The sequence below is a fragment of the Falco biarmicus genome, chromosome 4 (assembly GCF_023638135.1).
Source record: "Falco biarmicus isolate bFalBia1 chromosome 4, bFalBia1.pri, whole genome shotgun sequence".
Lineage (NCBI taxonomy): Eukaryota > Metazoa > Chordata > Aves > Falconiformes > Falconidae > Falco > Falco biarmicus.
Genome location: NC_079291.1, coordinates 30,873,441 through 30,899,462, shown reverse-complemented (window position 1 = coordinate 30,899,462; position 26,022 = coordinate 30,873,441). Strand labels below are relative to the sequence as shown.

General features: G+C 36.7%; 1 protein-coding gene across 1 annotated transcript in view; it reads right to left on the bottom strand.

Moving 5' to 3' along the window:
* Positions 1 to 11,821: 11,821 nt before the first annotated feature.
* The window catches only part of MEOX2 (mesenchyme homeobox 2), a 55,696-nt gene continuing 41,495 nt past the window's right edge, over positions 11,822 to 26,022 (bottom strand). Inside the window, exon 3 of the mRNA XM_056338162.1 lies at positions 11,822 to 14,567. Coding sequence (XP_056194137.1) covers positions 14,343 to 14,567 — 225 coding nt within the window. The 3' untranslated portion in view covers positions 11,822 to 14,342. The remainder of the gene's footprint in view (positions 14,568 to 26,022) is intronic.

Genomic DNA, 26,022 nt, shown 5'->3' with positions numbered 1-26,022 from the left:
AGCTGCCTAATGAGTCAGGAGGCAGTCATCAGGGTGCTCAGGCAGGCTGAAGAATAAAGCAAAAAAATTTTAAGGGTATTTTTCTGTTATTTTTTCAGCATTTTCTGTTCTTGAAATACTTTAACCTTTTGTTCCTACCGAGGAAAAATGTGTTTTGTTTTTTTGGTGGGAGAGGGGATGGGAGTTCCTGGAAAAATAAATTCTATCTTCAAGGCAGGCCTATCAAGTAATTTTAGAAGAACAGCCTGCCCACCTGTTGTGATTGTTTCCAAGTTTTACTTGGCATGCTCTGCAGTGCAATTTCTTGCACTTTTATTTCTGAAAATCTTTAGTTTATTTGGAACGCCAGGGTTCAGGTTGCTGTATGCTGTAACCTATATGGTATGTCAGAGTTATATGGCTTACAGCCTTGGATACAGGATAGCTCTCTTATACATCAAGATCACTTGAGCAGACACATTATAACCTACTTAATAGGTCTTTGTACTGCCTGACCAGTGATTAATAACTACTTGTTATCACCAAAATAGTCTTTCATGTTTTTGAATTAGGAGCATATGAGTATCAACACCAAGTAGATCCAAAATTATGAAACATCCCATGACGCGAGCTATATAGCACGTGCTACCGCTTTATTGCATGTGCGCAGCAGGAATAGTTTGGGTAATTACTGAGTGGAAGCATAGGAAGTACCACCTTTCAAGCAAGACTAACCAAAACGCTGGGGGGTTTTTATTGTAAAGAACAGTCATAGAGAATTATAAAGATTATGCACATGTATCTGAACTTCAACAGGAAAATAAATAGTTTTCATAAATTGACACTGAACATTTTTAAAGATGTATTTTAGTACCAGCCACAGATGCACTTGATAAAAATCACTTGGTAATATTTTAAATCTTGATATCTTCAAGCATCATCTGGCCTTAAATCAACTATTTTTCTTTATCATGAGGAACAAGGATTATTTTATTTCCTAGGATAATCACCTGGTTTCTGTTCCTTCCTAGCCTGCAAATCCCTAGTCCTAGGGAGATACTATTTTCTGTGGATTATTACCTTAAATAAAGTACAGCATGTTATAAATGCCAAGTGCAATTAATGCATTTGAACAAAATAAAAATAAAATGCTTAGCTACCAAAGGTGATAGAACACTTTCTGAAAGGTGGAAATCCCCTTTTTTTCCTAACAGATAAGTTACCTGGCCCTCTGGCAGGCAACAAGCCTCCTGTGCCAGTAAGCCTGTTAGATGAACACACCCACCCCACCACCGCAAAGAGGGTCTACAGCCACTGTGCTCTGCCACTCCAGAACCAGTACTCACCTCTGGTCCAGCTGCCCCTGTGCTCCCTCTTAGCAGAGTTTGCTCCCTTTCCTTGGAGTCACTGTGCCAATGCTGCAAATTCAGGTCTGAGAGCAAAGAAGGAACCTTTCTCCTGCTGCCAAGTCAGAAGCTGCAAACCACCTCTACCCAGAAAACCACCTCTACCTCTCACTCCCCTTCCTTTATTACATCCTGCAGCTGATGCTCATGTTCCTCCAGGGGCCCTGTGAAAACCCTGTCCATCACCTGCTCGTCATCCTTGAAGCAACACTTCCTACTGCTGCTCCCTTAGTGCCTAACTACCTCTGCCAAAGCACACCTCCCACTCTGAAACCACTCCAGGTAGAAACACCAAATGCTCCCCATAGCATAAACCTGCATCAGGGCACCCCTCCTTGCTCCAGTACTTTTGATGCGTCCCAGGTAATTTATCTGTCATGTGTTGAGGACCAAACCTCAACATTGTGCAAACCTCAATACTGTGCAATCCCATCCTACCTAGAGACATTCCAGCATGCTCTTCACCCCCCAGCTGTCTTTACTAGCTGAAGTCCTACTGACTTGAATAGGTTCTTTCTTAATCAGCAATCAAAGAAAGAAGTTTCAGGCAGCAGCCTCCCTTTCAGAAGATAACTAACTGAAGCTGTCAGCTCCAGAAGGCCCTGGAAGATTTCAGAAACAACTAAAAGCTGAAATTTGTACCGAAGAAAAATTAAAACCAGAGCAAAAACTAATTAATAAACACAACAAAATCTGCAAATTGTTAGTGGGAAAAAATGTTATGAAAAAAACTTGAAGGAAAGCAAGCAAGTGAAAAGTTATAGAAACCCTGAAGTTTCTGGAATATTTGAAATCTGGAGCAGAATCCTAGTTAGAGGTCCCACTACAATTAAAGACTGCCATAATGCATAAGCACTGGAACTGTCTGTTAAACTTAGGGATAAATGTTTTCAATCTTTGAATGCTTTGCATTTTGCAAGCTTGAAGTTCATTGCATGCCCCATACCTTTTAATGTAGTATGTAAAGCAAGAATAACTCTAAAAGTTATTTGATAAAATAAATGATTGAAATTATCAATAAATGATCAATCAAATTACAAGCAGTCTGTATGTCACATTTTACAATAACAAAAGCTTTTTTTGCCTTTTTTGTCCTCTTTTTTTATATGATGAATATAAATGAAAAGTAAATTAAATTTCATTTATACATACACATTACTTTGAGGAAAAAAAGACTACTACAGAATTCACTTACGAAATGCCTATTTTTTCCCTCCTTCATTCTAGTTCCAAAATTTAGTTCTCCATATATTCATGAATGTTTCTAATCTCTTTTTATATTCAGGGAATTAAATAGGCTTCAAATTTGTATGTCATAAGTGTGGAATGTATTCCCTGATATTTAGTTGTGGGGAATCCTTCCAGTGTTACAGAGTAACTTATATAGCAGCTGTGAACAAGATGTCCATAAGGTTTTCTTTGCTGTGCTGTTTACCTGTTCTGAAACACTTACTGGTTTAATGTCTGAGCCAAAGACCAATCAGAACAGGAAGATTTGTATGTGTAGCGTTTTGGGGGATGCTTAGGGGCTTGTGGGTTTTTTGTGGCAATTTTTCAAGATACTGGGAGACAAAATAGTGGAAAATTAGAAAAAGATTTGCCAGAGTCCAGATGCAACTATCAAGGTCAGTTCTGTCTACTTAGAGTAGGTTTTCAATGAATCAACTCCGTAATTTTGACATGAATCATCTCTAGCTTTTAAGAGACTGATGAGCTACCTGGGGAATGCATATTCATTCTTAAAAGATTACGAAATCTAGCACAATCTGAATAGTCAATCTGAATAAAGCAACACAATTTATAAAATACATTCTTTTGCATTTTTCAGGTTGTTTTTTTTAAAAAAACCAAAACATTACATTGACCTCACAACTCTCTACAGTTACTTGTAAATTGGTGAAGATTTTAGATCATGGTTCTCAGTTAATAAAACTGCTGTTGACACATTTGAGCCATTTCTGTAACATCATTAGTCCTTACTTTTGGGCCATGAAAAGGTGTATCTTTGGATTTGAAATGCAACAAGAGGAAGGGATGGGATTGGAAGTGGGGAAACCAAAAATAAACACAGACTTTCTTATACCAACTCTTCAGAATTCAGAGAATAAAGTTAATACTAGCTTCACACTCTCTTTGAGAAGTGCCACTGAATATCAGCATACCTTTGGAGCCCAGGTGTTGTCACAGAGCTAAAGGAATCTGAAACGCTGATCTGTATCTCCAGTTTAGCTCTCAATATTTGTTTGCCTTTATAGTATTTTTCAGCTTTTTTACGTTTCAGCCTGTGCAAACCCTGCCTTTTACTGTAACGTAGCAAGCAAAAAAACCTGTTAATGAAAAGGCTTCTTAGTGGTTTCTTTACCTTTTTTTTCTGTGGGATTTTTTTTCTCTGCTGGACACTAGATATAATGATCGCATACATATCTGTATTTGCTTTAGCATACAGTTCTGTAGCTGACATTAGTATCTGCAATGAGACATTTAGTCTGTAATTCTGTACCACTAGGTAAGCAAATAGTGTGAAAAATGTTGATATCTGTCACATCCAGTCATTCTGTTCCAGTGAAGCACATTCCTACATAAACTTCCTCCACAGACATCTTGTCTTACTGACATTATCATACTAAAAATGTCTTAGACCTTATGCCAACTGGCTTTTCAGAAGCTAAGGGTTTTCTTCTTATTTGCCCAAATGAGAAGGAGAATAAGTTCTATGTTATTTTTCTTGGCTGTTTTGGACAACTGAAATTCTCTGAATTGTTCCATTGCTCACATAAGTATTTAATCTAATTATTTTTTTTCTGAATCACACTTGTGCAGGATGCCTAAGCCCCTGCAATAGTGTGAAGACAACCCAAAATTTTTCAATTTCCTAATATAAACAAAAAATGAAATATGAAAGTAGCATTCTAACTCAAAACATTTTTTTACAAATATATTTTCTACAAGTTTCAATTTTGTTTTGTAAATGTTTTCTCTGTTGATAGTTTTGTTATGAGAGGGTCACTTTGCAACTTGATTTAGAGTGAAAACTAATTTCAAATATCAAATTTTCCACAGAAGAATTAAATTTTCCAAAAAGTTCACAGAATGAGTACTCTGTGGGCATAGATATATCATAAAAGTAATAAATATAGTCTATGAAAAGTTTTGATTAATCAGGTTAATTAAATTCAGAGGAATTATTTGATTTCATCTTGGATAGGTCACTAAGTCCTCACCTGATTTTGTAACTTAGAAACACACAGAAAAAGATCTTAAATTCCTTATAAACAAGATATCCTTATTGTCTTGTGAGCATCACAGCATCACTTGTAAAATGAAATCTTATGTTTTATACCAGGTTAAGACATGCCTGTACTTGAATTGGAGATCAGTGTAGGAATTGAGCTGATGAATTTTTTTGCATACATTGTCATCCTTTCTTTGCATTTGAGAGATACAATGCCAAGGCGTGATTTTATTGATGCTAGTCTGGGGAATTGCCATTTCTTAGTTGATCTGAAATCACAAACTGTATTTTATAAAAGTATTTGTTGTAATTATATTTGGCTTTCCTAATTCACTTTTTTTAAAAGATCCATGTTTTTTTTCCAGATAGGAGAAATTAAAAAACAGAGGAGTGAAACCCAGTGTCCTAATTAAAATCCAGTTTGTGTAATTGCAGTAATCAAAGTGGTGCTAAGTGATCAAACTGCAGTTGTGGTTAGGTACGTCATTACTCACATTCATTTCTTGTGTTGTCATTCCCCAAATTGTTACACAGCTGTGAAGGTTCCCCTCGGAGAGAGCTGCACAGCAGTGATAGGCAAAAGTAGGGATTATAGGTGCTTATGGTTTGCATAAAGCTGCATATGCCTTTCAGCATGATTCTTTAGATGCCAGTTTAAATACCTGGATGATAAGATAATCTTCTGCTGTCAAAATTTTTGAGAAAACTATATCCGCCTTGGTCCTCAGAGCTTTATCAGACTCATCAACAATGACTACAAAAGGACTGTTCAGTGAAAAAGCCTTTTTTTTCATATTGTTGTGATTTTCTGCTGTTCTGAGGCAGTGGAAGGTGTTTGCATATATCTTGCAAATACGTTAAAGTATAGTCTCCTGCTAGAATTAAAATAAATCTCTGTATTGAACTGTCAAGTGGTATATTCTCAAAGTCATTCAAAGGGCCATTGTAGGCTGGACTCAATCACGAAGTTACGGCTTCATCCTCACTTAATCTGTATCATGAGCAGGTATGGGATGGATTTTAGCCATTAATGCATTACAGTACAGGAACTATTTCAGTGCAATTTTCAGTTTTGCTTCGCTTTCTCTTTAATCAAAATGTGTTCATCTAAGCCTCTATTCTGCAAATTTAATGAAGTACCCACTCTAACAAGTAAATACTAGGATTTTGATAGGTATTCAACCTCGGCCAAGAAAGGAGTTTAGGGTTTTGTGGCTTTGTTGTGTAATGAAATGTCAATGGTACATTTCAATAAATGTATTCATACAAAGTCTGCTTTTAATTTCACGAGATCCTAACTCCAGCTTCATCAGGCTTATCTTCGTGCCATTGCTGGATCTTTAATTCTTCTTTTGTTAGTCTCTTAAGAGTCCGTATAACTTTTAACAGGAATCTGGCTGAGCCAAAAAGGAAATCATCTCAATAATGCTGCATGCCAGTGCTTTGTGTACATCTCATTATTGCAATATGCTAAGTCAGTCAGAGGCTGAGCATGATATTGAAAACACAAGAGGAAGCCCTTAAGAACGTCAAACTGTTCTTCGTAGTAGAAGACTGGTAGTTCAAAATCATCCAGATGTCTCAGGGTTGATCAAAAATGTAAGAGCACTAGATACCCTGTTACTTATAGGACAGCTCTTTATCTCAGTGTCTTATCAATCTATTGTAAATATTTTGTCAAGGGTTCTGCATGAGGCTGGGGGGAAAGCTCGATTGCTTTCATCACTCATAAAGCAGACAATGCAGTCTTACTGTCAAAAGGAGTAAATGTGCCTGTGCTTTCCTCATGCTCATTTTTTTAAAACCACTAATGTCATTCATTCTGCACACCAAGATTATGAAGAGTAAAAGGACTGTTTAATTCAAAATGTCTTCTGAAAACGGTGTAGGAAATAGGAAGCCTTGCATTTATGTTGATAATCCCTCACCTCCTAACAACACTCATCTGCTAGGGAGAGAGAAGTGTTGTAACATCTGGCTCAGCGTGGTGAGTTTTCATCTTCTGTTGGGAGGACTGATGTCATGTAAGGGACAGAGGAGCCGACTAACTATCATAAATGAGAAGCAGCAGCAGTGCTTGTCCTGGGAGCTGGGGCTCGTGGGTCAGGCGAATGGCTGCCTGCAGCCTCTTGTGTTGATTCTGGCCCATTAACCATCCTATTAATCTTCAAAAAGCTTTATAGTACGAGTGTTTTGGAGGGTGAATATAGGTGAGAATTTGCAGGTGTCACTCACACAATACAGCCATCTTCCACACTCTTTTCAACAAACAACTCTCCCAGTCTTTTAAAGCACAGAAGGAAATTCTTTCCACCACCTTTTACCCTATCTGAAATCTTTGAGAGCATCAGGATTTTTAACATTTTGCAAGATGGCAGTGCAACTGTAAAGGAAAAGAAAGTCAGCTCATAAGCATCAGAAGGATATTTGTTTTGGAAAATTTATACACTTCATTCAACCCACATCCTTTAACTTTCAGGTTTTGAGTGTCACCACAATGTATACTGCTGCATGAGTCATCTCAATCCTATATCAACCAACATTTCAATTCTCTAATATTCTGTTCTATTCTTTTGGGAAAGAACAGAACACAAGAACAGGGCAATTTTAGGCAATTCAAAGGTTTTACCGTGCTTGACACCTGACTTCACTTTAGTAACACCTGCCTGAAGAATAATTAGCAGGCCACTTTTTAAAGAAAGAACTTCCATACACCACAGATGGCATTTTTCATACCAGACAGGCAACGATGTATGTTGGAAGTGAGCCAAACTGTCTGCAAAAACTGTGAGAAATTCAAGACAGACATCTGAGTGGAAGGAAAGTTTTACCTTCCTTGACACCCCTACCCCCCTGCAACCACTCGGGAACATCTGTTCAAACCTACCTCTATATATAATGTGTTTTATTTTTCTTATCTACTAATGCCACAAATTACAGGAGAAGGAAAGCAGCATAGCAACTTTCTTTTATATTGGTTATGAAACCTACAATTTAATAACATAATGTGATGATTTGCCAGCTATATAAATCCTGTATTATAAGACTCTTAGAACCAAGAACAAAATTTTCTTAACTGACTGGTAATATGGAGTCCTCAACTCACATTTCCATAAAGTGGTCCTAATTTTCACTGTGTACTCAAAACTTTGTTGAAATCAGGATACTGTGTGTCATAACGGACACACAAAGTCAACAGTCACTTTGGAAATTACTGGTTAATGTCTTAATCCCGGACTGTTCACTGATTTGTATGAACTTTTGTGTGTACTTTGGGCTAAATCCAAATCCCTGTGAAATCAATCGTAATCTTTCCATTGCCATCTACAGGCTTTAGATGAGGTCCTTTGCTTCCTTAGAAGAATCTTTACTTCTTTCTTGCAAAAAATATTTTATATAAAAGAAGTTCTGAAAATTCTTCATAATATTGTCATCAGAATCATATGTCTTATGCAAATATGCTAAAATTAGAAAAGTAACAGCTGTGTTGTACTCAGTATTGCTTATGAACTCAAAAATTGTGTATTTTATTTCCACAGTTCCAGTGAATAGGTATATATGTAGGAATTACAGAAATACATATAGAAAATTATTTACAATGTGTTGTAATTCCAAACTAGGACTTTTTTTCTCCCCTGGTAGTTTTTACTCTCTTAAATGCATTTCTGTGGTGATTGCATAAAATTTTTCTAAGGGCACTTTTCAAGATAAACTTTTAATTTGGGAAAATGCCCATTTCAGTATTTTCTCAGCTGTGCATGTGACTTTCTTGGCAAATAATGTGGTAAGCACTCAGAATAGGCATATTTCTAAAAACCCTGCAGTCCATAAGCAAACATAAGTAACATATACAGTGTCTATATGTTCATGGTGACACTAAGGATGAGAATCTGTCTCTAAATCCTAAACCACTTTTATAGGTATTTGCCATGTTCATTGCTTCATATGGTCTTGGAGTGCACTTTTATAACACAAACCCCATGATATTATCATGTGGTTATAAGACAAGAAAGTTCCTACAGAAAACAATTGTGCTGCTTACTTAAAGGATGAGTGAATCTGAAACGTGTTGGTCACTAATGTAAAATAACATTTTATAGGGTTTCATTTAATGCTAAATTTAAAAAATTTACAAGTATAATCCAAATGTTAGCAGAAAAGTCCTTATGGCCAAATTTTCTCTCTCTTGAGAGAGAGAAGTCTATCTGTGTACTAGTCATGTTGTTTTGTTAGACATCAGAACTGAATATTTACATTCAAGTATATAACCTTAATTGATATAATATATAAAATTTTCTAAAATAATCACAATGATACACAAAAATATGAAACCATATATAGAAATAACAGGGATGTGTCAGTATGTTTTATTCCAGTCAATTAGTCCTCTGAACAGAACTAATGCCATTTTAATTATTATTTAGTGTCCTGGATCACATCCTTATACCTTATCTTAACTATAACTTCCATTTGTGCTGTGAAGAACCACATATTTACCCTTTTTTTGTGAATCCTATTAGGGAAGGAGTCAGGGTTGCAAGGGCTGGAAAAGATTGTCTTAGAAAGCACTCAAGGGCCAAATATAAAAAAAGAATAGAAGAATAGAACCAAGTCCTCCCAGCAAATCTAGTGGGCACTGAACCTAATCCCAAAAGGCTTACTGGGCGTATTATAGATGGTGGCCAGAACAAATTCCTTGAGTCCCTTGTTGTTTATCAGTTAAAAAGGCTATTTCAAAACTTACTTTTCTTTAAAAAGCCTTGGAAGTCTATCTACAGAAAAGAACTGCAAAAATTGAAACTATGTTTATTTCCTACTACAACTACTATTTAACAAGGTCTTCGTTTACAACAGTTTTTGGGGTCTCTCCGTTTGTTGACTAACCAAATCTGCTTCCTAGGTGATTGCTTTCAATGGAATGAAAGTAAAATTTCACCAGATTTCTGCAGATAGGAGTCATGACAGTTCAGACGCCAGAAAAAGGACAATGACTTGCAGATTTGCATGCACAACTTGGGACAGGAGTAATAAATGGCTGAGAAATTTCTGATACATTTGCAGTTTGTACAGATGACTGTGATAACCTCTTATTATGCCATATGGAGGCCCTGCCTAGCAGCCAGAGGCCTTATATTACATTGACATAGATTCCTACACTGTAGCTTTCAGCTGCAAATGATGTCAAAAGACTATGGACTTAAAATGAAAATGAACAGAAAACAAATGAGCTCTAGTAAGTCCTGATTAATCTGAGGTAATAATGTGCATCATCACTGAAGCCCTGTGCCAGTTGCTGCCAGCTATCAGCTACATTGCCTTTTCTAAATGAATGTAGACATCAGGTCTATAAAAGGAATTCTCCCTTTCAATCCACACACATTACATAACTATATTAAATTACAGTACATAATTGGTTAAATATTACTCTCTAAAATTTCTTGAATCTTGTAGCCAATCTTAAATACTGCATGTACTCTATTAAATACAAGCTCACCCAAGAGACATAAACTGACTGAAGCCAGGAAATTCTAAATGAAGGCTGAAGCTGATATTTTGTCCCTAACTTATATGATTCCTCGTAGATACTAAAAGTGCACGTCCTAATGGTGTTTCTTTCTCTATTTGTACAAATAATATTATTGCAGCAGTCAGAGCCTTCATTTTAAAAAGCAGGATACTTAACTGCCTTGAAATTTGGCCTGTGGTGGAAAGACATAGAGTCTCTCCTTCTTGTTCTCCTTTGACTATATTTGAATCTGATGGAAAAAAAAAAGTCAAGAAAAGATAAGCATTTAATTAAATTCCCAAACTATTTCCAGTTTTTGTTTTAATAAATTCAGCCAGCTTGCAATGGTGATATTTTAACCACACTTCTTGAACTGATATTGTCAAAATAAAACTGAAAACAATGAAACTAAACAAAAACATAAAATAAAAACTCAAGAGTTATAAGGGAAGAGAAAGAAACTTTGCAAATATTATATAGCCTTGTACCTGAGACAGCAGAAAAAAGAATTCTTATCATCCATCATATTGAAAATTAAACTGTTAAACATCACTGCCTTTTTGCAGTCAGTTATATTTTCTGTGTATGTTCCATAAGGGTACACAATTTCTGTATCTGGTTCAGTAATATGCTAACAGAACATCAAAGAGAGGTAGGCTCTGGACAGATATCAAAATTACTGTAACTCAAAAAATACATCATTATTCTCAGAAGCAGGATTCATTGACAATAAGTCATGAACAGTGATTAGCCACTATTTAATAACAGGAACTAATAAAGATAAATAAACCAAACTAGGTTTCACCAGATTTCACTCTACCACCAAGTGCTTGCCCAACTTAGGGCAAATGACAATTTTTAGGGCTTGATTTTGTCCATCTGTTAAATGATAGTCTTAGCTATACCATATGGCTAGATTGGTAGAAGAACCCTGTGTTAGATTGCAGACAGATAGAAGCCAATGAAGGTCAAACAAAACTTGAAGTTACAGTTCCAAAGCCTTTATCCATAGCTGTTTTCAGCCACAAAATTGTGCTAAACCTTTGATAAAAAGTCATATGTTACAGCAGGTGATTGAACCCAGGGGCTTCCATAACCCACTTTTTGAGTAATCAGGGTATTTAGAACAAGATGAGACATCATCTGTGTCGATGAGTCCTGAGCAGATCTGCTAACCCACGAAGCGCAGCTAAAGTGCAGAGTGCTTGTTGCTGCTACGTGTGGCTTGAATTTGAGCTAGCTGAAATCTGGAAGAAGCATGTCTGTATTTCTGTGGGGCTGTGCTTGTAAGTAAATTCCTTCAAGACCATAGCAGGAAGCTCACTGTGCTTAGGCTTCATAGCTTCCACTTCTGCCAGTGGGGAATCTCTGCACCATATTGCACTTACCAGTGGTGTACCCACAACACAATTGTTTAAAGCCACAAGAGGTCTTCAAGTAATCTTAGCACCTTACAGCCAAATTCAAAGTCTGAGCTGCTCTTAAAGCATGGGAGGTGATCAATTGTTAGTCATCTTTTTTACCCTGTAATATAAAGTTACATAATTTGGTCCTTTGTTTGAAGGCTTATTCAATTATCTAAACAAAAAAGTCTCCTAGCGCTGTAAATTCATTTGCAGATATTTCTCTCTCTTCAACCTATGCTTTAAGTCTCAAGACATTCAGTTAAAACTAGGAAAATGGAAAAAGACTATTATCTTTCTCAATAGGAAAAAAAATCTTCCTGGGTAATGAGATTGTTATGGCTCACAGATTGCCATCATCACACATACTGGCTGTTCCCCCACTCTAAATATCCCAGTCAAATCACAGTGCTGCTAACAGAATAATACACCTCTCAGAATGCCTTGGGCTAGGAGCACTTTGCTGGTGCATTTCAGGTAAAGTAAAGCACTTCCTATTTTCTTTTGTAAGATGTCAGTTCAAACTTGGCTGATCCCAAGATTCAGTCTGAAACTTTTTATGAAAGACAGCAACAAATGGTTTTGCAAACCTGAAAAGGCGTTTTTTGCAAAGAGTATTTGAAAGACAATAATCTTCTCTCCCCTCTTTACTAGCAATCAAAACACATAATATTTGACTAAATCTCTTGTTAAAAAATGTTCTTTGAAAAGTCAAGATGCTTTTTTTCAACTTTTCATTCTAATTTTTCATTTCAAAATTCAGCTCAGTTTCATTTAAGAGGGAGAAAAAAACAGCCAAGAATAAAAAGCTTTAGTCAGAATCACTGGGGTTTTTTTCTCTTGTTTTGATAATCACCACCACAACCCCAAAAAACTTTTCCTTTCCAGCCACGAAATTAAAAATATCAGGTATTCTTACTTCTCTATCCTACTCCCATTCTCAGCAGTTTTGTAGGACAAAGACATTTGAGAAAGAACTGAGAAACAAATGTAAAACCCCTTAACTGCTGGAATCAATAAAATGCTCTGAAGTCTTTAAAGAAATGCTTGGATTCCACTGGATCCCATTGCATGGATATTTTAAACTAAAATGATCATGACAACAATTAATGTGCAAGAAAGATCAAACCTACAGTGGAAAGTATTTGGAACACAGACACAGAGTTCTTGATCGCATTTAATTTTTATGGTGCCCTACTGCTCTACATAGCGGAGCTTCAGCGAATGCTCACAAGCATTTACTACATTATGCACGTTTCTTCCTCAGCTTCTTCTATCACACTACCCAGTCCAATTAATCTCTGATTATTTTTTTGTTTGAGATATTTTGGGGGTTTTTCTGCTGAACAGCTTTATTGAACAAAGGCATGATAATGTAAGTATGCATCCCTTCCTCATATTTATTCCTTTTCATCCATTTCAACAAGGTTCAACAAAATAACCCTTTATATTTGCTCTAAACCTGGAAAAATGGTTGAACAGACTTTTGTTGGTTTTGGCTGAATATATCATTAGCTGCTAGATGCCTTTTTCCTGCTAAAGGAAAGAGTTTCCCAAACGGATCAAGGTAAAAGGTTTATCCAAGATTAAAAGCTTAAATTTGAAAATATAGTTTTGTGTTGTCCACAGGCAGACTAAGTTCCGAAAGATCCAAAAAAGGCAGAGCTGCTTAGGCATTTTACAAAAAAACCCCTTTAAGTATCCAATGAAATCACTGTAGAGAGACCAGAAGTATTTAAAAAGGATTATTTATTAAACATATTTCTTTACAAAGTACAATCAATGGTTTGCATTAAAGTTTGGGGTTTGGTATTTGCCTGTATGTACACAAAAGCTTAAAACAGAAAATGTGTCTTGATTTTACACATGGGACACAATACTGAGTTACCTTCATATTTCGATTGCTATCAACATAAGCAGTTGATAATAACTTTCAGCTTATCTGCTGTTTTTTTTAAACTGATGATGAAGCGACAACATTTCTGCAGAGTGTCAGTATTTATCAATGTACTCAATTATGACAAAGTAGAAATGAAAAATCCTTTGGGACATTTCCACCGAGCATGAGTGGAACACGACATTTTTTGGCAGGTTACTGGACAATCCTTATGATCCTAAAAATCATTTTTTGCAGTTATAAGATAAGAAGAATTGAGGAGCTAGGTAAGTTTAATAATACCCTATTAGCAGCAGTTGATAGTAAATGCAACATAAGGTTTGTTTTGTCTGTCATACAAGGACGTGTCCTAGCAGACACTATTGTGGTGTTCTCTACTTGAACAAAAGTATCTGCATGTATTGTATGTCTTTTGAAAAACAAAACAAAAATAAAGAGACAAAAAGCCATTTGTCATGAGTGACTATTGCCATCAGCTAATATGAATGCATTGCTAAAATTAGTGAAGACAGGAAAATGCTGTAAGGTAAATATATACAGAGTTAAAATACATTTCTTATCCACTAGATAGTGATTTTGTGGCACTGTGGTTTTCAGAATATAACGTCTGTTGAGAGCAATGTAATTTTCAGTGCAAGCTAAAGCAAAAATACCTGCCCGCTGTCATAAACATGACAAACAAAACTGGAATGTTCAAAGTAAGTTTGTCTTCCACTTCTCCACTCTTGAGGCACCTTTAAGACATGGCACTTACTGTAAACCATCTAAAAATCAAGAAAAGCAGACACAATAAGCCTGAATTTTCCTTAACAACTTTAAAAATCACTGCCAGAGTCACTTGCATACGTAAACGATGCCTGTGTAAAGCTTGCCAGCAAAGCATCTTTCCTGAGAACGGAGCTGGGACACTCTCTGTGTATCATAAGTGTGCGTGCTCAGAGCTGTGATCGCTGTCGTGGCTGTCGTCGTTCGCTAGTGAGTCCCCTGTGTGCTGGAGACCAGCTGCGCTGATGCCAGAGAGCTCGGAGGGGAGCAGCGTGCCCTTTTTCACATTCACCAGTTCCTTCTCCCGGGCCGCTGCCCCTTGCTGGCCCCCTTTTACCCGCTTCCACTTCATTCGTCTGTTCTGGAACCAAACTTTTACCTTCACAGAAGAAACACAAAACAAGGAAAGAAAGATGGGGTCATTGAAGGTAATAATGATCTTTCTAGCTGTAACACAGCACTTGGGGTTTTTTTTCTTTTCTTAGCTTTTTTATGTGCCTTTCGGTCTGTATGGTAAACAGCTTAGCAAGCCTTCCCTGAAGACCAGGAAATCCCATTTTGGATAGGATGTGAACCCTGGGGATGTGCGGGTAACGACTGCAAAGGGGGGTAAGGAGTTTACTGCAAGGCGGCAGCCGGGCTATCTGCAATAGATAGCTCCACAGGAAGACCTCGGAGCCCTTTAGAAAACACTGACAAGTTCACATACTCTTGAAAAATGTATTAATGCCATTTCACAGGCAAAGAAACAGAGGCAAAATGGTTCCCATCAAGGGACTGCGCAGGAGAACCTACATTTCATTTGACAGAATCCCATCTGGTTGCAGGGACCCATACTGCTGTCCCTTGGGCTTACAGTGCTTTTAATTACCCTTCAAAAGAGGGTAGTTGCTTTGGAAAGGAACTTGCAATGAAAAGTTTGCATTGCCTTCTGCCTGTTTCTGTAAACTCGTGGTGAGTTTCAGGTGGAGCACTTTAAAAGCTTTTTTTTTTTTTTTTTTCGGTGTTACTTGCTGAAGTACCTGACAGAGCGTTTGTTACCACCAAAACTTACAACTTCCCCTGTCTATTTCACGTGTATTTAAATTATTCTAGTTGACTGATCCTCGATTCTGCTACATTTAGCATTTAGATAAGAATGGAAAAGAAATTCATAGCATGACAAATCAAAAATCTATCTGTATTTAAATCACATGAAACCCCTAGATTTTACACCAGCTGAAACTCATTTCCCCTCCTCCCCATCTCTGTATAGAAATATATAGGGGGGAAGTAAACATAAATTATTTGCACAGTTCTAAAGTACCAGCACTGCAAACCGCAAGGACTTTTTTTCAACAGCCAAAAGAAAAGAAAAAAAAAAAAAAAAGATGTGCATAGCATCTGTCAAATATATTAGACAGGATTAAAGGCTGATTTCAAATGAACTTAAAATACTGTCACTGAAAACAGTATGAATAGAAGATGGTTGGGTTTGCTCCATTTAGAGTTAATGTTGCTAAAAAATCTCATGTGTTTGCGTCTGTGCAGCTCTTCACATGAAGGTTCCACAGAAAAATAAACAATGTCTGCAACTTTTCACTTGGAAAGAAAGCAAGAAAGCTTGCAATGTTGGTGTATCCTCTGCTGCGTTTAGCAGAATGTGTTTCAGAGTTTTAAAAGAAACAGCAAGGAACAGGCACAGCAGGACATATTGTACAACATGAGTAATAGAGCCACAAAAATGCTGTTTTGCTGAATCTGTCTTACACATCCAGGAAACATTGCAGTTTTTAAACCTTTACTATCACTTTGAATTTTAGATTAAAATTTTACTGCAATTGAACTGATAGTTAACATCACTATCCATAGGTATGTTTGTGGGAAGGAAGAGAGTTATATTATTTTTTTTTATTCTAAATTGCTGTTAAAGCCAATGTGAGCTGTTAAAGCCAATCACTTGGGAACAGAGAAAAATGATTCCAGGTTAGTTAAGAGCCTCAAAGAACAACACATCCTTTCCTTTAGTCAACTCATCAGAGCCAAAGAATCTGGCTTGTAAAGTGAAATGAGTGTAAAGGGGAAGGTATTTATTACTGGCTGCTGTGATGTTGGCAATTATCATACTCAGGTCACGTATCAGAGGTGTCTGTGGAAACTGTATTCAAAAGGGTACAGCATTAGTACAGCATGGGCAGCTTTCTCAGGGAAATTAAGATTCATTTTGTTTATTTTGGGGTTTTAAGACAATGAAGTTTCTTTCGCAAATGGCACTGCTCTACTGTTGCCAAACAGTGCAATAGATGCAACTGCAGTAATAATCTAAACATCAAAAATAATACACTTTGGATTCAACCCACTACCACAGAATATTATCACTCTTCTTCTGAAATAAGGGCCAAGAGAATTTTATTCAGTAAGAAATAACTAACAGGACTGAAGTGGTGTTTAAAAGAACCAAGCAATTCTCTGGGTATTTTCATGTCTTGGAACATTCACAGAATAAGTCACAGCATTGAAAGCCTAAAACAAAATAATAACGTATATAAAAAGTGGTTTCAAGAAAAATGGCAGTAGTGCATTTGAAGCAAAAATTTCACAGCATAGCCTGGATTCAACCTACTTTAACTAATGGAACAGGAGAGATCCAGGCAAGCCACCTACTGGATGCATCCATTTCACTTTTGGATTCTTGAGAAACTGAAGCTAATACTGCTAGAGTCATCGTCAGGAACTGTTCGCGGGGGACAGAGGTGAGCCCGATGATTACTGCCTGACTCCTGATGCAGGTGCTCATTTCTGTTCTCCTCTCACAGACAGAGCTAAACTCTCACATATACTGGACTGACATTTTTTGACTGTTTTCTACTCCAATTTAGTAGATTAATCTTTTTTGGTTTTGTTGTTTTGGTTTGGTGTTGGGTTTTTTCCCCAATATTTTGTTGCTGCTGCTTTTTATAATTCAGTTTGCTTCACGAAACCACAGTTGAGAGCAGTCTCTCTCCTTGAGCCTTACGCCCAGGAGAACTGAAAGATTGGCACCGGCTTCCAGGTAATGAGTGGCTGAGGACAGGCTGGGGAATACCTCCTCATTGAGATCACCCACCCTCAGACTAGCTCATCCAGCCATGCCCTAGAATGCCTCCAGCAGGGATGAGTCTAGCTCAGCATCTTTACATTAACAGATAAAAATCAATTAAAGGACAATGATTTCTCTTTTTAAGAATAAGCGCAAGATACATTTATAAATTCCTCAGAGGAACCAGCATGCGACTATGTCTGCACATGACCCACTGTCTGGGAAACATGGCATTTAAGTAAAGTAGGGCTGAAAGGGCTCCAGCTACCTTTGCATGCCCCCCCTTGAGTGTAGGAGGAAGAAAATGGTAGTAATTTTAAAAAGAAAGAAGGGGGAAAAAAAGGTAAAAAATGCACCCCAATGCTCTCGGCTTTTTTATTAATGACTTCAAATGATCTGTATCTGATTTACTTAAAGAACATCAAATAAGAAATTACTTGGTATGCCAAAGATTATTTTCAAAAGCTAGAAAACAATTATAGTGAAATTTATCATTGAAAATGTTATGAGTTTATTACGATGTCCTTTCCTGCATTAACGTACAGCAGGACTGTTTTATGAGGCAATACGTTAGGTATTTCTTCTATGTATTTCTTTATGTCCTCCATTATAAAGTATTGAAATCCATTTTTGACCTGATCCAAAGTACACTAACGTCAGTGTGAGTTTTTCCATAGGGTTCAGTGAACTTTAGATGAAGACTTTAATGCTCATGTGCTAATAATATGAGACAGGTACTTCACTTGTTATTTCCTCTAGAGATCAAATTCAGATATTGGAATTCTGAACTTCCTTTGGAGTTGAAGAGTCAACTATGGAGGGTATAGTTGTTACTGATACGTGATCCATCTATATTTTAGTACTACGAAGGAAGTGAAGGAAACTTTGTGCAAAGTACTTTAGAGTATCAGTTTATCTGGATTCATGGAAAACTGTGCTTTTCAAACACACAACTTATTTGAAACCTACAGGTGTTGCACAGAACATGCATCAGAACAAAACACCCCAAGAAAGAAAAAGAGGAGAGGAGGAAAAAAGAGGAAAGAGAACAAAAGAAAGGGAGAAAAATCAACAGAGAGAAAGAAGAGAACGACTGAAAGAAAAATAAAGAAAAAATTAAAACATAAAGGTAAAGGAGAGAGAAAAAGCCCTTACCGAAGTGAACTTGAAAAAATCTTGAACGTTTTTGTAGTGAAAGAACTAGCTTGTGACATTTACAACTTCTGCATAAACAATATCCTTTTGAAGTAGTTTAAAGATCTACTATGACAAACGTGATACCATAGGTTTTACAAACATTTTAATGCTGTTTTTAATGCCTAAGTTAGCTCTAGCAGGAGCTGAGAGTGCTCACCACCTCCCAGAATCAGGACCTGATTGTCTATTATTTATGAAAATGCACTCCCCCTTCTCCACCCTCTGACTAGCACAACTTAACTATATAGAGCAAGCATATGTATGTACAGAAAACAAAGGAAGTGGAGGGAAACGAACTATATTAAAGATGATGGTAGCATGAACAGCTGTTTCTAAATCAGCACTTACAAGCCAGTCTATTGAGCACATCTGCTCACTGGCACGAAAGCACAGTTTCTTTTCCCTTAGTCAACAAGTCGTTTAGCATCTGCATCTCCACATCTGATGATTAGACTGTTACTTAAGATACGAGTAAATGATTTCACATTGTGCATCTCCTGATGTAGGATGTTTTTGCTGTGACCAATTTATTTAAAGATCTATGCTGTAGGAATCATGGAAGAAGATTCCAAACAAGGAGGTTGACACTGTTAGTTTACGTTACTAAAGTAATCATTATACTAATTTTATATATATATATATATGTGTGTGCTTAGTAGACTTGAGGACCACATTATATGCTGTCTTGCCTGTGTATCTTTAATAGATCTTCATGATGTGGACATCAACACACCATTTTGGTTCTGAATGAGCATATCACCTAACCTTCTGATTTAATACTCCTTCTTCATCAGTGCACTTCAGCCATACTAACTTTAAGAATAATTGACTTCTACCATGCTCTGAGGAATGCAGAGTTCCTTTTGACGTGGGATATTAGCATTCTGTACTTACAGAGAAAAGCTAAACAGATACCTTCTGTAATTAATGAGTATTTCTTAATAAAGACATCTTGTCTGAAAAATTAAGCATGACTGAATTCAAACCACCTTAGTTGCATTGTCTGTTGTCTCTCTTCTTTTAAGAAAAAAGACATTTCTTTTTAAAAAATCTATTTCCAGAAATGAAAGATTATTTCCTAAAATTAGGTTTTCTATTCCAGGTTTTAATGGCATAAATGCCAAACAAGATTAAAATTTGAGGCCTGATATCTCACAAATCTTAAAAATTAGAAACAAGAGCACTGTGCTAGCTGAAGCTGTTATTTTGCTCTAAGGGATGCCTATTTCTACATATGTGTCTGAAGTCAATATCCCAAGTTCCATGTTTTATTGTAACTAAATGATGTGTCAGGAAGACCAAACCACTAAGCCTTTCAAGCATTCTTCCCCTGGTCAGTCATTGTCCATTTTCTTTTATTATTAATTTTTTCTAATCTGTCAATTTTCCTCTAGTGCAGACAAACATATGGATAACAAAAAATAACCCCAACTTGTCAAAATTAAAAAAAAAAAAAAAGAAAAGTTTATTTTTCAACTTTCTTTGGCTCTGAAAATGTTCCCATTATTTTTACATAGTACACTTATGCTGCCAAGTTTTAAATAAAGTCAAACTCCTGAACTTTACAGAAATCACTGGTAATATAAAGCTGAAACTTACCTTTCTGCATATATAGAGGTAGCATTTTCATGGTAGTTTACTCATAAAACTTATAAAAGCAAATAGGAATGTAAAAGAGAAAAGTTTTTTTTCCTATTCTGTACTATGAGTGAATATAAGCGTTAGAAGAATCAAATCTATTAGTTTAAAATATTTACAGAAATGGTAGTCAGAGTTATCATTTTACTTCAGTAACTAAAGATAACATGAGATTTTAAATAGTTCATCTGGATTTCAAGTATGCTGGATGCATAAGAGAGTAAGTTAAGGTAGTTTTATTCAATTAAACTTAATTTTCTTCCTTATATAATTTAAAGGAGCCAAAATTCTATTGAAATCCAACCACCTCTTAAAATTCTTAAAATTTTGAGCTTAAAATCAGTTTAAATAAATCTGAGTATTAAATGCCTTCATAGTTATTATAAAATAGTACCAAAATACATCAACTGGAGAAAATTAACTTTTCATTGGAAATCAATGAGTGGTACCAGAAGCTTCTGATTAAAATTGCTTAAGTCACCTGCTCACCGATCCAAAGCAATCTGCTCCGTGTTACGTTACAGAACTTTGCGCAAGCACTTTGCAGCAGCTGTTGAGAAAAAGGGGAGGTTTTGGCAGGTGCACAAAGGACAGCTGGAGCTTTTGGCACCCAGGAAGGTGTAGGAGTGAGTTCTAGTTTTTTGTTACATAGAAGTCAGTTGAGGCTTGGGTACTGCTTAGGTGATAGATTCTCTGTTCTACCTCCCACGTTTAGACAGGGTTGGAATAGACATTATATTTCAGAGGGGATCAGTGACAGGAGTATTTCATTCCAGTTGCAAAACGTCTTTGGGAGCACTCAGTTTATCTCCCTCTACTCCATCCAAAGAACTACCACCTTCTCCACCAGTAATGTTCAAAATTAATTTCATGATCAAACTGATAACCCTTCCTATTTAAAACCTCTCCTAACTAGGTTGCAGGGTTAACATATCTTAAGTAGAATGGGACACACTATTTCAGGTTCTTTCTGACCACTGGCTTGTTGTATGTACCATGAGGAAGTATTTTTTATAAAAGCAGTATCTCTTTTTTTTTGTCCAGAGGCAAAGGCAGGTGATCTGTGAGGATGCTGCTCACTCTACCTTATTCTCCTATAACATATCTTTTTAGAGTTTACCTTCATCCAATTTCTTTGCATATATATATATAAATCTACAAAAGAAAAATATGGTGAAAAACTAATTTGTGGGAAAGATCATTATCTAAACTTTGCCTCTTCTTTGTATAGGAATTTACCTGTGTGAATTACTGACATAGAGCATTTTATTTCATAAGGAGAAAAACCTAACATGCATTATTATGCGCCTACATTGCACAGGTCAGCTGAGTGTGAAAGTTAAAAAAGACAGTGGGTAATCAAGACTAGCTCTTGGCTAAGTACATTGATGCTTTTTTCTGCTACTACTTTAGTATGAAGACAAGGCAAATGTCAAGAAGTAGGACTCAGCAGAAAGCAACCTGAGTACCAGCCCATGACAATCCTCCAGGGCTCTGTGACTATGGAAGCCATCTCTCTGCCCAAGTAAGAAGGACCTTCATTTCCATTCACTTAAAACTAGTCCTACAGTTCATGACTTCAAATCTGGAGGACCTTTCTGACTTCCAAAACAAGCCAGTCCTGAGTCTTTTGATGGTAAACTAGCCTCAAAATCAGCATCAAGTTCTAAAGCTAGTAAACCCTCGACAAGCTGCAGTTGTTTTCAGCAAGGCCTGCCTTGACGAGAAGAAACTAGTGAAACCAGAGATTCTCCATTTTTCAGTGCCCTGCATAAAAAAAATATCTCCTTTATTCTACATGTTAATTTGTACCTCTGCAATACCATTTGTTTCTCACTTATTTCTTCTGGTTTTTGAAGTGACCATGAATGACAAACCTAAAAAGCTCCTATCTCCTTAGACAACCAAAGAAGCTGCATCTTTCTCAACTCATGTGTTAGAAAGGGTAGGGGTAGGGGACAGTAGAGCCTTACTCACTTTGTAAGAACAGCCATATAAGCTGCTAATATCTCCATCCATATCTCATATGCTACTTAGCACAGACAGCGGTTTCTCCCTACCCAGAACCTCATGAGATTTCTCTGCAGCTGTAGGGTCCATTCGCAACTAACAGTTTGAGGCACTTGGATCTTTGCACATAGACTTGCTTATTAGAATTCAAACAATACTGCAAAAGTAGATATGCTGTTTGAAGTTTTGGCATGTTCTTTTAAAAACAGAATTATTGTACAAATCAAAATTATGCATGAGTTATAATTAAGTTTTCCAGGAGCATTCTTTCTTAAGAAAGAACTCACTGAGTTAGTCTAGTAACTCTTACCGCTGGTATTTATATTGTTCAAGACAAATATAAAAGTATTAGCGAGTTTTATTCTATTAAGAGTGTTACTTTAAATAAAGCAAACAATCCAAAGGATTTCAAGCCACACAGGCTCATTATTATAGTGTGTATAGAGAGGGCTTAACACTTGGAAGCTTGGAATGAGCAGCTGCCTTTCAGAGAAGACGTGACAGCACAATAAATCAGACAGATATGGTCAAGCTCGTCCTATCAATCCATTGTTTGATTTTGTTTGAAAGTGTAAAGGGGAATAATTTCACCTCACAAATCTAGCTTCCTAAAGTAGGAAACTAGTCATGCTGTGTGATGCATGGAGAGACATTCAGTCTTGCAGAGGTGGTTCAGAAGAAACACCTAATTGATGAACATTGAACTCCCTGGTTTCTCACCCAGGTGACTAAGGAGAGCTACTCTTACCAGTCAAGTCTAAAAAATGCAGTGATTAGCCTCCCATGATCTCTGCAATGCTGAAAAGGTTTTTAAAAGAGTCATTTGGGATGAAGGATTGAGGTAACCATGCCTGGAGGAAACTTTTCTAATGGAAAATTTCATTTATTATTTTTAGAGTCATAACAATGCAGAGCTACAGTGGGGGTTATGGTACCATACCAATACTGCCCAAATACATTTGGGTATATGTTGCTTGCTTCTCTTTCTGGTAGGAAAAGGCTTTACAAAGCTTCTTCCTTTGTCAGTCATCCTGCGTTGGTACCACATGCATGGAAGCCAAACACAGAGCAGAATCACTCTTCAATTTGACAACATTTTGTCCTTTGTCTATGCAAAATCGATGACTTCAGGCCTTTTATAAATGATTGGTGGCTTCTAGGTGGGTATTGGAAGTTAAAGTTAAAAAGAAATAAACCTTCTCATTGCCATCAGCAGAATTTAATCTGACTAGGTGGGATTTTCCATCTGTGTTGGCAAACAGAAGCATTATATATTTGGACAGTTTATTCTGGTAACCTTAGCTAGCCTGCTAATGTTGCTAGAACTGCAACATTACTCTTTTGATGAGCTTCATGCAAAAAGATCTTGCGAGGTGGAAAGATCTCCTACTCCTTCTATATTTGGCAGGACCAACTCCATAAAAATGTCCATTTTGCCACGCCTCTGATACCCCACTGCAGCTGCTTCCTCTCCTCATCCCACAGTGAGATACTAAAAAGTCTGCATGGAACCTTCTCCAAGTTTATCTGGATGTACAAAAAAGCCAAGAATGCGCTTGTCAAGGTCACAAATATCTAGGGAGTGAAGATAGTTTTTAGTCTAACTGGCTCTTCAAAATATAATAGAGCACTGCCAGCTGAAAATTATTAACTGCTGGCTAAGCGGGGATTGTGAGTGCATTCTATAGGAGATGGAGCAGGAATTACATGTACCTATACTGCTGGAATTCTTACAATACCATAATAGAGCCATCCTACCACCAGATGTGCTCATAACACTCTCAAAGTGCACTCTTAATGTCTAGGCAATTGAAGCACTTATTTCATTTCATCCTCCTGTCTTGTAACTCAGGTTTCCTTTTTAGGGAGTGACTTCTCCTCTCCTGATCCATATGTTGTGAGGGTTTTTTTTCATTATTATTTTTGCGAAATAGCCTTCCATGAGTCATTTATGTTTGAACTGATCTTGTAAGTTGTTTCAAAAGTCAAATGCAGCCTTACTTTGATGACTGTAGAAAACTTTAATAACCTCATATAACTTTTTAAATATGGTCAGACATATGTTTTTTTCTACAGCTTGTTTAAATGCCACAAAAGGTAATTATGAAGTGTTAGTTGGTCAGTGCCTCTTTTAAGCTGCGGCGTATGGTTGAAATTATCACTATAGTCAAGAGGAAGATAGAGCTTTCTCAAGATAATAGAGTTTGTGATTTATCTCACATCTTGGGAAATAACTGAAAGTTTTAACTTTAGGATGACCCCTCAATACTTTCCCCAGATTATTTTTTGTTCTTCTGGCCTCTGAATAATATGATGCTTGTCATTTAAAAAAAAAACAAACTAGTAAAAACAGTTATGCTAAACAATTAATTCCATCAGGGTTAGGTCTGCTCTCAAAGCTGTTTTTGAGCAGATTCATTAGTTCACCCAATACCCACTGCTGTTTTTTTGCATTGTATTACCTGAAGCAAGTTTCAATTCCTTGTGCGTAAATTCAGTGTTTTGCAAGAGATCAAGAGAGCTCCAACACAAATAGGTCTACAGCCTGTGATGAGGTTGAGGTTATCATTTGTGTGTTCACTTTAGTTCAAAGGAACTACTGCCTATCAGGTACCATTTTCTGCAATGCAGCCTTTGCGGGGGGGGAAATAGTAAAGGGAAGTGTTTCAGAAATAGCAGTTTTCCAAAAATGCTACCTTACTGTGGAGGTTTGGGTTTTTTTGGAATTCCATCAATATATTTTAATTCAGTCATCATAATTTTAGAGAAAGGACTGTTTTTATTTTATCTTTTTAAGTAGGGTATCAAATACAATCTCCTCTGTTGGGACAGCTAGTAAAAGAAAGTAATAAAAGTCATAAGTAAACAAATAGGTGCTGTTAACCCACTCAAGAATAATCATTCTTTCTGCTAATGATGGAAAGACAGGTCCTGAATATGAGTTCAGTCTCTTAACTGGAAAAAAAAAAAAAGAAGTATTAGTATTACACCAGGTTCACCCTGGAGTAATATTTTTTAAGTCACTGCAAGAATACTGATGTAAAACAAGTATGCAAGAAGAGACAAGCTTTTTGATTTACTGCATTCAGCTTCTGAAGACAGCCATGTAGCATGGAAACCTGCACCCAGTACCATGCCTATTTACATCAGTTTTCCATCAAAGCAATATATTTGATTTAAAAAAGAGACATTTCTAACTGACACAATTGGAAGTGACATCATTACTTGGCTTAGTATGATTCAGACACTGAAACATACGTTCAGAATTTCCTCTCAATTTTCTTTTTGTTTTCAATCAACAATACAGGTTTTATGCTTGCTTTTTTTTTTTTTTTTAAATTTCTCTCAGCCTGTTTTATTGTGGCAAGATACAGAACTGGACTCTACGAAACTAAAAATCTTAATGATTCCCTTTTCTAAGCAAGGGGGGCTTTAAGCAGGAAGGTAGGCAGGAAGGAAGGAAAGCAGGAAGGAAGGAAGGAAGGAAGGAAGGAAAGGAGTTATCTCTAGAAGCTCAGCTGTCACTCTGATAATCCGGGGAAAGCAGGGAAGAAATAGATTACATAATTAGATACAAATCATCACAATTATCAGCAGAATGCTTAAAACCAACACTATGCAACAGCTAGAAAACAGCAAGTGTTCCCATAACCTAAATGAATTCTCTTCATTTGTAGCACAGGCTGCCTTTTCTCCTCCAAAGACAATATACGTCTGCCTTTTCAGTATGCTCTTAGTTAACCGTTTCCTTTAGGATACTGAACTTTCTCTTCATTTAGTTGTACCACTCAACCTGATCTTTGAAGAAAAGAATAAAGAATTTTAAAGGGACAATAGTTAAATTCCAGGCCAAAATCACTACTAAATATGGGTATGGTTTTCTGAATTCAGCTGACTGATTCCTGTCAAATTGGCCAGCAGATATTTTAAA